The sequence below is a fragment of the Cotesia typhae genome, unplaced genomic scaffold (genome assembly GCF_013202065.1).
Source record: "Cotesia typhae breed Kobodo isofemale line unplaced genomic scaffold, CoteBio_Ctyphae scaffold_13, whole genome shotgun sequence".
NCBI lineage: Eukaryota > Metazoa > Arthropoda > Insecta > Hymenoptera > Braconidae > Cotesia > Cotesia typhae.
The window spans coordinates 5,630,702-5,644,505 of NW_027423774.1; the positions used below are offsets into that span (position 1 = coordinate 5,630,702).

Sequence of the window (13,804 nt, forward strand, 5' to 3'; positions counted from 1 at the left end):
TGAAACAAAAACTGATAACTGCTGGGACCATCAGAGCGACGTCGTGGGAATAAAAGAGCGACTGCAAACGGCTGTCGTCGATAAATGGTAGGCCTAGGACCCACACAGTGTAGTAAAGGAATAATATTGATGTTGTGATGAGTATAAACTTTCCTCTTTCCCTGTCGCTGCTCAACATGACATTTATAACATAAATTCCTCTTCGAATTTAGCAAAGTCTTCCTCGGTGAACGCTGTAGCTTCTTCTTCTTTGATCTTTTCTTTTTCTACTACAGCGCGTTTTGACACTGCGCGTTCGATCAACTAGAAAGTTATTAAATTTATTTTTATTCTTATTAAGTTAGTCAAAAATATTTTCTCAAATTAATACCTTGGTTGCGACTTCTCTATTGACGGAAAAACTACTCAGGTGTAATAATTTTTCAATATTTTCTTCAGTCAGGTCTTTTTTGTCAGCTAATTTTTTTCTTGCCTCGTTGATGGTTACTTTGCGGTTGTGCGTGAAGACAGATGAATCTGTAATTAACAATGTGGTTTTAAATAATTTCGAAATTAATGAAATTTAAGTTAGCCGATATCTAAAAATTTTAAGAATTTTTTTTTTGTTGAAAAAAATTTTTTTTTAATTTCATTATTAAAAAACTTGAAAAATTAAAAGTGAAATTTTTTAATAATATTTTTTTTATAGACTTGCAATAAAAATACAAAAATTAGCCGACATTTTTAATATTTTGATTTTTATTTATTTATTAAATTATAACGAAAAAATATTTTTGAAAAATTGCATGTGTAATTTTAAAAATTTTCTACAAGTAAAATTTTTTTTTAAATAATTTTTCAATAAACTAAATTATTAAAATTTTTAAATGTCTTCTAATTTAATTTTCATAATAATTGCAATAAAAATTAAAAAACCAAAAAATACCTTTTTTAATTTTTTTATTAATCCTGTGATTAGCAGGAATTAAACCTAGTATATCGTTTGCCTTCTTCTTCTTTTTTTTATCTAAAAAATAAAAAAATAAACATTTAAATTTTAATACCTAACCTCAAAAAAACAAATTGATAAAAAATAAAACAACACTTACCTAGTTTAACATCATCACCAGTATTTATAATCTCCAAACTCGCGCGAAGAAGAGAATTTGACATTTTACAAAAAAAAATCAGCTGTTTATTAATTTTACTCTGCTTAAAATAATATAAAAAAAAGTAAACAGCAAGAGCGATGTAAGTAACATGTGTTCCTTTTACTGTACAAATTTTCACTGTTACAATTTTACAGATTCCTACCTTTCTATTTCCACCATGCCGAAGGCCGAACTGAACATGTGTGACTTATAACCTCGAACAATGTTTACATTTTAAACATTTTAAATCTACTCCAAAAATTAAAAAAGAAGAAACAGCTAGGAATGACTGGAAATAAAAAAATTATTAATTAATTATTTAATTTGATGACTGATGACAAATTTTGTTAAAAATGTTGCGAATATTACGTGAGTATGTGAAGAAACCAAAAGGAAGTCGGAGTGTCAGCACTTGGTCACCTTTAGCAAAAGCTTTTAATTCTTCTGGATTAACAGAAGCTTTGTCAGTTAATAATTTATCTCGTCAAACAAGTGTAAGTTAAAAATTTTTTATTTTTTATTTTATGTTGTATTTTTCTATATTTTTATTTTTGTGAGTGTAAAAGAATTTATCTCAATCAAGTTAGATGAAAATAAAATTAGCAGACAGCTGACAATTTTTATTCAAAATTTTTTATTGAGAAAATTTCAATAAAATAATTTAAAAAAAAATTTCACCTGTAAAAAACTTGAAAAACATGAAGTGTAATTTTTTAAAAATATCTTTTTAGTTGTAATTTAATTGATAAAAAAAATCAAAGATTTTATTTTCTTTTACTTTTAAGAATTCGAAATTTTGGTGATCTGAAGGTGAAAGGGCGTATAATTTTTTTTCGACCAGTTTACAAAGGAACATATTCGTAGTTTAAAAATGTGAAAAAAAAAAAAACTTTCTGTGATAGTAGCGGCGTAAAACCTCAACTGTACAATTTTTTAAAGTTACAAAAGAAAATATATCCAAAAAACAATAAAGTACGCGTAATTATTTTCTCGCTTTTTATTTTAAGAAATAGTTATTATAAAATTTAAAAACATGAACAATTATCATGAAATTATAATGTTTGAAGAAAAATGGGAAATTTTAAAATATTCAAATGTTATAATTTAAAAATATTACAATGTTTTAAAAAAAAGCGGGAAATTTCAAAATATTTGAATGTTATCTGTCATTGTGATTTTTTTTATTACTTAATTTGTTTTTGATTGATTTATTTTCTATTTGTTTATATTAAACTTTGTAAATGAGGCTGTTATTTTAGCATAACTCGTGAAACTATTATTTAACATTTGGTATGAAAAATAAAATTTTTTTATGCTCCCTTTTACCTTTAAGTAGTATACTTTTCTTAAAGCTGAAAGGGCGTATGTCTTGAGATACGCCCTTTCAGCTTTAGGATACCAACTTTTTTTTTCCACAGATTTTTACGTTTCAGACAATTTTAAAACGAATGGCAAAAAAAATTTTTTTTATCCACCCTTTCACCACAAATTCCTATTAACCCTTAGCTATAAGCCCTTTTACCTTTAAGCACGCGATATAGGATCTGACGTATTATAAATATTAAATTCATTTTTTATTTTACGCAGGGATTATTTGGAGTACCAGAGCTGACAACCGCCGAAGGATTCTCAGAGTTAAAATCGCAAGCGATCAATGACTCGGACCGTCTGATAGAAGAAGCAGTAGGCCATGGAAGGGCCCGTAAAATGGTCCAGATCTTCGATGACCTGTCAGACTCTCTCTGCAGAGTAGCAGACCTGGCCGAGTTCATCCGGATGGCGCACCCGGACCAAAAGTACGCTTTAGCAGCAGAAGACACCTGTCTGGCAGTGAGCGGGATCGTCGAGAAGCTGAACACCCACCGAGAGCTCTACACCTCTCTCAGCAAAGTCGTTGCTTCTGGTGACATAGTGCCGACAAGTGAAATCGACAACCACGTGTCTAAATTATTTCTGTTTGACTTTGAGCAGTGTGGCATCCACCTTCCGGAGAATCTCCGTCGCCAGGTAGTGCGTATCAACGACAAAATTCTCCAAGTAGGCCAGAAGTTCATGGCAGGAGCCGTCACTCCAAGGTCTGTCGACTGCGAGCTGCTTCCCGAGCACATCAGGCAGTACTTCATGAAAGAAGGCGACAATATTTTGGTCTACGGTCTTTTTACAGATTCTGCGAACGCTTTGGCGCGTGAAGCTGCTTATAAAATATTTTTATACCCGGACGAGCGACAGGAGAGTCTTCTGCAGGAACTCCTGAACTCCAGGCACCAGCTCGCTGAAATTTGCGGGTTTCCTACTTACGCGCATCGCGCTATCAAAGGAAACACCGTCGAGACTCCAGAAGTAGTCGGAGAATTTTTGGATATTTTGAACCTCGAGCTAAAATCTAGAGCTGCAACTGACTTCGACACAATGCGGGACATGAAAATTAAAGAAACTGGAACCCAGCTGCCTTTGATGCCCTGGGACACCACTTATTTCACGACCAAAGTCAAGAAAACCTGGCTCGGAACCTCCAACAATGAATTCGCGCCTTATTTTTCTTTAGGAGCGTGCATGGATGGTCTGAACATTTTGACTCAGAGCTTGTACGGAGTCAGGCTTGAACCCGAGCCTGCGGAAGCTGGAGAGATCTGGGCACCCAGTGTCCAAAAACTCGCGGTGGTTCACGAATCTGAAGGAACTCTGGGACACATTTACTGCGACTTTTTCGAACGCCCTGGAAAGGCCAATCAGGATTGTCATTTCACGATCAGGGGAGGAAGAATGCTCGCGGATGGCTCCTATCAGAACCCGGTGGTTGTTCTGATGCTGTCGCTGCCTTCACCAAGGTGGAACAATCCTTGTTTGCTCTCGCCCTCTGCTGTCGATAATTTGTTCCATGAAATGGGACACGCGCTCCATTCTATGCTCGGGAGAACGCGGTATCAACATGTTACAGGTGAAAAATATTTTTTTTATTCAATTTTTGTTCAAATCTGAGACTATTTTTTTTTTTTTTTTTTTTTTTATTTTAAAGTTGAAAAATCTATAATTGTCTTGTTTTTTATTAAAAATTTTTAGAAATTAATTTTTCAGAGTATCATAGGGGAAGGAGAGGGGGCAAAATGGGCCACTTAAAAAAATGTTGAAATCCTTACTTTTTGTTTAGTTTTACTTTTTTTTTTAGTTTCTTGCTAAGTATTTGACCTTTATTTGCTCTGTTCATTGAAAATAAAAATTTTCAATGTGGGGCAAAATGGGCCACCTTCAAAAAATTTTTACATTATGAGTTTTTCAGCTTGTTTTACTTTTTTTAGTCTTTTACTGAGTTTATGGTATTAATTTTTTTGTGTCTATTGAAATTAAAAAATTGAGAAAAGTGGGGTAAAACGGGCCCCAAAAAAACTAAACATGTTTCTTACTTGTTTTATGCTTTGAATATTTTTATTATGTATTCAGTATAAAAAATTAGGAAAAGGGTTGACCCTAAAGGCCATTCCTGCAACTAATAAAAGTAAAATAAAATTTTTTTTTTACTTTAAAATTGAAAAATGCAAAATTGTCTTTTTTTTTATCAAAATTTTTTAAATATAAATTTTTAAAGTACTGTACTAATGGAAATTTTTTTTATCACTTTTAAATTATTGATTGAATATTAAACTTTACAAATTTTTCAAAATTTCATTAAAAATTTTTTATATCATCATACCTGCAATGAATTTTTTTTATTGTTCAATTTTAAATACTTAAAAAAAATTGTATGATATTCTAAAAATTAATTTTTCAAAAATATCAATGAACAATTAGATTTTTTTTTTAAATTAATTTTTCAAAAAATATTAATAAAAAATTATTTTTTTTTTTTAATTAATTTTTCAAAAAATTAGATTTTTTTTAATTTACAAGCTGTAATAAAAAATTGACTAAAATTCAATTTAAAATTTTCTAAGACCAAAAAATAGTGAACATATTAATGCAAATAATGACTAAATTTCTAATTACAGGTACTCGCTGTAGTTCAGATTTTGCAGAAGTACCAAGTGTATTAATGGAATACTTTGCAAGCGACAAAAGAATAATAAAGCTCTTCGCCAAGCACTATCAAACCCAAGAACCTTTGCCCGATGACATGATAGAGAAGCTCTGCGCCTCTAAGAATGTATTTCCAGCTTCGGAATTACAAGTCCAAGTTTTCTACAGCATGCTGGATCAAACGTATCACTCGAGTAAGATCCAAGACTGTACAACAAAAATTCTGAAGGACATCCAGAACAAATACTATGGACTTCCCTATGTAGAAAACACTGCTTGGCAGCTGAAGTTCTCCCACTTGGTCGGCTACGGCGCAAAGTACTACTCGTACCTCATCTCTCGTGCAGTCGCTTCCTGGATCTGGCAGACGTACTTCCAGAAAGACCCGCTCAGCAGATCAGCCGGTGAAAAGTATCGCAGAGAGTGTCTTGCTCACGGAGGCGGCAAACCGGCTTCCAAAGTCGTCTCTGACTTTTTAAATAAAGAAGCTAGTGCTAGTAATTTTGCGAATGCTCTTGTTAACGAGATCGACGAAAAAGATCAACATGTTCAATCGATCATGGCTCTCAATAAATAATTGTTAATATGTATATAATTATTTTAGTTTGAGCAATCTTGCAGTCTCTATGTGACTGCCGTGACTTGTGAAATATAAATAAATAAAATTTTGTTGCTTTATTAAAAAATGACTTTTGTTAAATTGTACTGTACTTTCTTAACTATTGACGTTCTTAAAGATATAAGCTCATCTTGATGTTAGACTCATCAAGAGCTTTCATTTGAATACCCACATGCATTTTTATATATTTTTCATATATACATATATATAATATATATAAATACATAAAATATATGAAAAATTGATGTGGGTACTTAAATGAAAGGTCTCGATGAGTGTAATGTCGGGATGAGCTTATATCTTTAAAAATGTCAATAGTTCACAACATTCAAGGTCATTTTTTAATTAGGTATCTAGAGATAAAGCATTGTACTTTCTTAACTATTGATGTTTTAAAAGATATAAGCTCATCTCGATGTTACACTCATCAAGACCTTTCATTTGAGTACCCACATCAATTTTTTATATATTTTATATATTTATATATATTATATATATGTATATATGAAAAATATATAAAAATGCATGTGGGTACTCAAATGAAAGCTCTTGATGAGTGTAACATCGGGATGAGCTTGTATCTGTAAAAATGTCAATAGTTCACAAGATATTTGTTAAATTACACTGTAGTTTCTTAAATATTGACATTTTTAAAGATATAAGCTCATCTTGATGTTACATTCATCAAGAGCTTTCATTTGAGTACCCACATGCATTTTTATATATTTTTCATACATACATATATATAATATATATAAATATATAAAATATATGAAAAATTGATGTGGGTACTTATATGAAAGCTCTCGATGAGTGTAATGTCGGGATGAGCTTATATCTTTAAAAATGTCAATATTTCACAAGATACAAGGCCCTTTCTTAATTACGAATCTAGAGATAGAATATTTTCGAATGCAGCCTAAATACTTATAGTAAATTTACTATTGATTAGAATGATATTAAACCTTGAAAGACACAACTTCAGGTCAAGACTTTTCCAACGATACTAAATTTAACCATAAAAACCAATTTTATCACATAAACAAACTTGCCACAAAATTTTGCTTATTCTCTTAATAATATAGATAAGATTAAATTAATTTTTTGACTTTACACTTAGTGTAAAAAAAAATTGATATTTATAATATCATCTTCGTTGTATTTCTATTACAAGTAAGAATATTTATTATTTAGTGATTTTTTTTAATTTTACCCTATTTACATTCCTTTGACAAATCCTACGAAATATTACATTATTAAAATAACGATAATTAATCAATAAGTTTTACCATAAGTCCAAAAAAGTGGACACAAACACAGCACATAGTTTTTAACGTTTTTTTTTTTTTTTTTCATTTTTTTATTTTATTTTATTTTATTTTTTTTTTTTTTTTTATTTATAAGTAAATTCATTATTTAATAATATAAATTATAAATATAATGCATAACACTTTCATCAGAACTAAAAAAATAATTTTGTAGCCATTTTTTTTTTTTTTCGATACTGACGATAAAAAATATTTTGAAAATCATACCTGTGATGATTTACGACTAGTTACTGTGTTTGTATCAAAATATAATTATTTAATGCCGGCCAGATATTTTTAAATCAACTTGCCCTACTGTGATATAAAATTAAAACATAAAAAATCTGGCCATAATTTTTTTTTCTTTTTTTTTTTTTTTTTTAAATTAGTTGTTCCAGTAAATGAATAAGCTACGCTGATAAATAATGAGATGATCACAAAAAAGTCTTATGACCTCTCAACAAATTGTTTTTTGTTTTTATAATAATATTAATGATAATAACAATTAATATTAATATCAATTAATAATTATAATGATTTGTTATTTATAAATGATGATATTAAATGTAAGTTATAATTTTTTATACAATTATATTCTATAATAGTTCACACTTTATTGATTATTTCAATGAAAAAATTTAATAATATTTATTGTATGCTATTGTTATCATTTTAATTAATCCTTTGATCTTTTGGAGTTTATTTATCAATTGTTTAGTTTTTTATATTTTGTAAATAATTATTATTATTATTATTATTATTTAAGTCGACGTCTACGCACTGGAAACACTCAACACTTTTTCACTCGTACAAACAGTCTCTTAAAATGTAATTATTATTTATTATTAATCGTTACAAAGTTTAGTTGTATCGTATCATTGCAAGCTCAATTTATTGCAAGCAAACATTATTGAGCCGTAGTTTTTTTTTTTTTTTTTTTTTTTTTTAAATATATAATTACATCCTTTTTAATAAAAATAAAAAAAACGAACCTGAATCAAGTGAAAAAATCAAAAAAGAAAAAAATATCGAGCTGAGTGTAATTATTTTTAAAAAATTAATTTCACTGTTGAATAATTTTAGAAGAAGCTGCATTAAAGTAGTCACTTGTTCACTGATTGATAAAATAAAATTCCAGATCCTCCATATGTTGTTGATGACATTGAGTTATAAATTTTATTGCTTGTTAGATTTATTTTAAACTGCGAGCTAAGCCAGTCATTCATCTTCTGTTACTTTGACTTATTTTTTTATTTACTTATTTTATTTTATTCCATTTCCATTTATGTTATGCTGATTATTTTAATTCTAAACACAATTCCCGTAGGTTCAACGTTACTTTGGCAAGTGGTTGTGGTTACGCAACGTAATTGTACTGATTTGCATTGTCTTTGTCCCTTTCCATGTAATCACGATCAATCAGGGATTCAATCCTTTTCTTCAAATCAGCTGGCTAAATTTTTGAAATAGAGAAACATTAATTATCGTACAGGATACATTTTAAAATATAAACTGAGATAAAAAATTTTTCTTCAAGAAATTAATTTAATAAATAAATAAAATTTTGTTTTATTAAATATTGACTTTTGTTAAATTGCACTGTTCTTTCTTAAATATTGACGTTTTTAAAAATACAAGCTCATCCCGATGTTACACTCATCGAGAGCTTTCATTTGAGTATCCACATGCATTTTTTATATATTTTTCATATATACATATATATAATATATATAAATATATAAAATATATGAAAAATTGATGTGGGTACGCAAATGAAAGGTCTTGATGACTGTAACATCAGGATGAGCTTATACCTTTAAAAATGTCAATAGTTCAAAAGATACAAAGTAATTTCTTGATTATTGACATTTTTTAAAATATACTGCCCACAAAATTTTCCTTATTCTCTTAATAATATAGATAATTAATTTAATATAAATCAATTTATTGAATTTTTTTTTTTCAACTGAAGAAATAATTTTTTTTTTCAATTTCCAACAAATTAAATTCTTGCCTCAACAATGCCAATTTAAAAAAAATTAAATTTTTAATCTCACTGCACAGTTGAAGATATCAGCGACAAAGAAATATTTTAATTAATATTAATAAATAAATAAATAAAATTACCTTGACAGGGAATTTTAGTTGATTATAAAGTTCACTGATAAGAAGATTATGAGTCAGGGTTTTCCTCATTTTCATAATCCTCACAATAGCTGCATCTATTTGATATTGTCTATCTTGATAAACTCTTTCTTCAGTGGCCTTTTGTTCTTCATTCTACATAAAACAAAAAAAAAAAAAAAAAATAAATTAATCCATCAAAATAACTAAAAAAAAAAAAAAAAAAAAAAATAATAATTACCGTCTCTTTCATTTGAATCTGGTTAATCTTTATTCTAAAAAGTTTGTTAGTAAAATCAGCGTGGAAGACAAAACGGTCATTATCAGCAACATCACGTCCGCGTGGATTTTTCTGCAACACTCTAGCTTTTCCACAAGCTAGCGACTGCAAAGTCCTCCTTAATTCACCGTCTTCAATATTCGTAGCCGCCTTAATTTCCTCCAGCGACAAATCATCAGCGTCATTGAACAAAATAAGGACAAGTCCTTGAAAGAGTGACACCTGAAGTTCCTTATTTCCCGCCTGGAACCAAGCTTTGAGAACACAGTGTCCCAAAGTCGGCTGCCATTGAAGTTTGCGTCCACTGTGCTTGCCTAGATAAAATTTATTGAACACGTCCTGATACTGGACCATTTCCGAGGGCAGCGTGACCTCCATGACCGGGTAGGTCGGCCAGTAGCCCATTGTCAAAATAGATACCGTCAAATCCAAATTATTAGCTACTATCTCGTGCTGGAGATTACCAGAGTACTGTTTGAAGGCGATATTAATGTCCTTGCTGAGTTCCATGTCCTTGAACATGCCCTCTAGCTTGCTGGTGAATCCTCCTCCGCATTCTTGCTTCAACTTAGAAAGCATCGACTTCTCCGCGTCAACAGAAGCCGATTTTCCTACAAGCAGTCTCTTGGCCAAATCTTTCTTGTAAAAAGCTTCGAAGACATCTTTGCCGTGGATGAAACGGAAGAGAACCATTATTTTATCCAACAGTCTCTCCAATTCTTCCTCAGTCGCCTCCTTGTTGCCTGCCCTTAGCTTCATATCCACAAACTTAGCTATCAATTCCGCGGGTTTGTTCGCGCGCTGGTTGATAAACGCCTCAAAGGCTTCCTTCAAGCTGTTACCGAATTTTTCATTTCTGTAAAAACAAGTGTTAACAATATTATCCATTTTATCCTTGAAGTCCAGCAGCTCTTGGACCATGGTCTTGTCCTTCTCCGGGTCGATCACTATCGTCTTGCCTTTCTTTTTTATATAAGCGTTGAAGTTAACGCACAACTCCACCAGCCCGTTCTTCACCCGGCTATACAAGTTGTAGAGTAACGTCAGGTCGCTGATCCGGTTCTCCTCGAGCAACCCGCTGAGACCCTTCTGCAAGATACTGGTCACGTGCTCAGACAGAAGCTGCTTCTCTACTGTGTGGATCAGCGACCATTTGGTCGACATGTCGAGGTAGTGGAGGAGTCGCTCGTTCTCCTCCTGTAGTCGCTTATCCACGTGGGCCAAGTACTCTGGGACGTCGTGCTCGTTCATCAGTCGCTGACCCTCTGCTGCGTAAAGCCGCTCCGTCGCCATCAGGAACTTCGTCTCGAAGGCTTCCTGGTAGATTTGCAGGTCTGACAGCATTCTTAATAATGATTTTAACAGTGTTCGGTCGACTGTGTCTCCTTGTCGCTCTTTTTCTATTAACATCAACAGACCTTCCACGGTTCGGGTTTGCACCAGGTTATTTAAAACTATGTGCATCCTGAAGAGGTGTAAGCCCATGTCCCTAAAATAATTATTAATAATTAAAAATAATAATTTTATTAATTATTTTTGATAAATATTTTTAATAAATTTTATTATTTATTTTTAATAATTTTTTTTTCTTTTTTTTTTTTTTACTATTAAGGTAACAGACTCACATGCAAAAAATTAAATTGTAATAAATCGTTTTTTTTTTCTTTTTCAATTAAAATTACTAACAGAATTCATATTTAAATTGTAATAAGGTAAAAGACCCAGTTATTGACACTTGCAATTTTATTCTAATTAAAAAAATCAAATGTTTTCAAAAAACCAATTTTTTTTAAATTTATAATTCAAAAATTGTATTTATTAATTTATTAGAGTTGATTTGTTTTTTTTTTTTTTAATTAATATAAAATTAAAAGTGTCAATAACTAGGTCTATTATCTTAAACATTAATAAACCTTGAAAAGAATTTTTTCTTTAATAAGTTTTAATAATCTCTAATTGAAACAATTTTTTGACATTAAATTTAGCTGTCATTTGACAATTTTTAAATTTTATTTAATAAAAAAAAATTGCTCCGAAAAATTATTTAAAAAAAATTGCATTTTTAATTTCTACATGTCAATTTTTTTTGTCATAATTTGTTACAAAAATTGTCAAATATCTGCTAAATTAATTTTCATTAATTTTTCTTAAATTTATCTTTAATAAATTCTAGACCTTGATCCCGGTGTTTTAAAATAATAATAAAAATAAAAAAATAAGTAAAAATGAATACCAAATAGACGAGATAGTAGGATTCTGTAAAACATAAGTTCTATCCAGGTACAAAAAGATACTGCGAATCATAATCATCTGGCGACAATGACTCTGCCAACACTCGTTCATCTTTTTTAAAAATATATGTCGATCCATGGACTCCGCTAAAAATTGTTCAATGTTCGCCTTGACGTGTGACTCCGTCAGCACTGTCAAGTTCGCGTACAACGTCGAAGCCATCTTGTGGTTGCACATGTTCTCAACAGCCTGGTACAAGTCTTCCAGTGAGTACCGTATGCTTTTGCTGGTCTGTATCGCAACCACAGCTTCTCTCAGTTTCTCCCATGTTTCCTCCTGATAGTTTTCCGGCAGTTTTGGTTTGTCTGCAAATAAAACAACAAATTTTATTCAAGTAAAAAAAACCTACCAACAATGAGTAACAAAACTAAATATAAATAAAAATAAAAAGTGACGAAAAATTCTATAAATGTACACATTGACGAACATTCTCGAGCATCCTGAGCCATTTTATTGTTTCTCAATTATTTTTTTTTTTTTTAATTTATTTTTCATTCCTATAAAATTATTATTATCAAAAATAATTTTTACTATTATTAACATACAGGTTATGTCGCGTTGACAAAACCTAAACGACAATTACTATCATAAAAAAAAAATAAAAAATATGATGAAAATTAAATTAACCGACACTAAAAAAAATTTTGGATTTTTTTTTAAACTAAAATTTGAACTAAAAAGACATTTAAAAAAAATTTTTAAATTTTCTACATGTGAAAATTTTTCTTAGAATTTTTTAAAAATTAATTTTTCAAAATAATAAATTATAAAAATTTTTAAATGTCGGCAAATTTAATTTTTATAAAATAGGTCTGAATAAAAAAAAAAAAGTACAATAATTTTCAATGACAAATTTCGCAATTAAAGGCAGCCTGCCAATTACAGTCAGCTGATTGTAGGTTATGTCACACTAAAAATGAATCGCCATTAAAAAATTGTAATAAATATAAAAAAAAAAAATTAAATAAAAATTCTTACTTTTAAAATTTTTAATAATAAGTTTTTTAGCAGATCCTGGCTTGGAATTAACAACATTGGACAATTTATTAACTCCATTTGGATTAGAAACATTTAGTGCCGAAAAATTAGCTCTCTTCTCGGTGGTAGCTGTCGCCGTGTCAGTCATACTGTTGTCGAATTCCTCGTCGTCGTCGTCGTCGTCGACGTCGTTAGAGGTTGATGCCGCGGCCTTGGAGGTCGAAGCTGAGTTACCGGGGTGGTTATTGTGTCTGAAGCGCTTCGACGGGCCACCGCCGTAGTCAATCAAGACAGGTGGTACAGGCTGACGTTGATACTGAATCAAATTATTGGCACTGGTACTGGTGCTGGGACCGCTGCTGCTGCTGCTGCTACTGGTGCTATTATTACTACCGCTAGTGCTAGGACCGTAGTGACTGTGGTTGTGATGATTGTGGTGATGATGCTCGACAGCGGGCCTCTTCACCTGTCCTATTGCCAGAGGCTGGGTCCTCCCGAGCCTAGACATATGCAAGCATCACCCGGCCGTGGGCCCTGTTTTTATATAAATAAATTTATAATAATTCCTCAAGATGTTGGATTTTTTTTTTTTTTTTTTTTATGTAGCTAGCTGACACTTTCCTGTAGATGCTTTTATTATCTATTTATGTGAATATTTAAATTGCTATTATTTTTTTTTGTCTTACTGTTTTTTGGGTTATTTACTTGCGATTATTGTTGTTTAAGTTATTGTTTATTTGTTTTTGATTAACTACACAAATTAACTACTAATTGGTCCACTAGTGTTTTAATAGTATAAAAATCATCGAGAACGATCGCGCAGTACCACAGACAAAATTTTACGATCAGCCTTTTGTAAAATAAAAAAAAAATTACTCACAATGTCGTTGCGCGCACGCGCCATTTTATTCATCTTTTGACGGGACTTTAGTCAAATGTTATTTTCGTGTTAATGTGTTTAAATTTTTTTTAAGAATGTGTCACTGACTCGAGTATTTATATTACTGAAGAATAAATCTTCTTTGTTTATAAAAATTAATTTAACATGTATTTAATTGAAATG

General features: G+C 30.5%; 3 protein-coding genes across 4 annotated transcripts; 1 reads left to right on the forward strand and 2 right to left on the reverse strand.

Annotated features, from left to right (window-relative positions):
• Positions 1 to 41: 41 nt before the first annotated feature.
• Positions 42 to 1,419, reverse strand: LOC141535518 (uncharacterized). Of its 2 annotated transcripts, XM_074255479.1 has the most exons (5): positions 1,294 to 1,419; positions 1,089 to 1,188; positions 926 to 1,006; positions 371 to 516; positions 42 to 303 (listed from the first exon to the last, which is right to left on the reverse strand). In XM_074255479.1, the coding sequence occupies exons 2-5, from the start codon at positions 1,150 to 1,152 to the stop codon at positions 184 to 186; spliced, it is 411 nt and encodes a 136-aa protein (XP_074111580.1). In that variant the 5' UTR covers positions 1,153 to 1,188; positions 1,294 to 1,419; the 3' UTR covers positions 42 to 183. The 2 variants fall into 2 exon arrangements, with proteins under 2 accessions (XP_074111580.1, XP_074111579.1); XM_074255478.1 differs by lacking the exon at positions 1,294 to 1,419 and having other exon boundaries at positions 1,089 to 1,262.
• On the forward strand, positions 1,344 to 7,208 carry LOC141535510 (mitochondrial intermediate peptidase). Its single transcript, XM_074255469.1, has 3 exons — positions 1,344 to 1,624; positions 2,718 to 4,068; positions 5,114 to 7,208. Exons 1-3 carry the CDS (start codon positions 1,484 to 1,486, stop codon positions 5,716 to 5,718), a joined length of 2,097 nt encoding a protein of 698 aa, XP_074111570.1. The 5' UTR covers positions 1,344 to 1,483; the 3' UTR covers positions 5,719 to 7,208.
• On the reverse strand, positions 6,913 to 13,598 carry Cul4 (cullin 4). The gene is made up of 5 exons (XM_074255467.1): positions 12,742 to 13,598; positions 11,705 to 12,068; positions 9,433 to 10,960; positions 9,195 to 9,347; positions 6,913 to 8,520 (listed from the first exon to the last, which is right to left on the reverse strand). Exons 1-5 carry the CDS (start codon positions 13,247 to 13,249, stop codon positions 8,425 to 8,427), a joined length of 2,649 nt encoding a protein of 882 aa, XP_074111568.1. The 5' UTR covers positions 13,250 to 13,598; the 3' UTR covers positions 6,913 to 8,424.
• Positions 13,599 to 13,804: the final 206 nt, after the last annotated feature.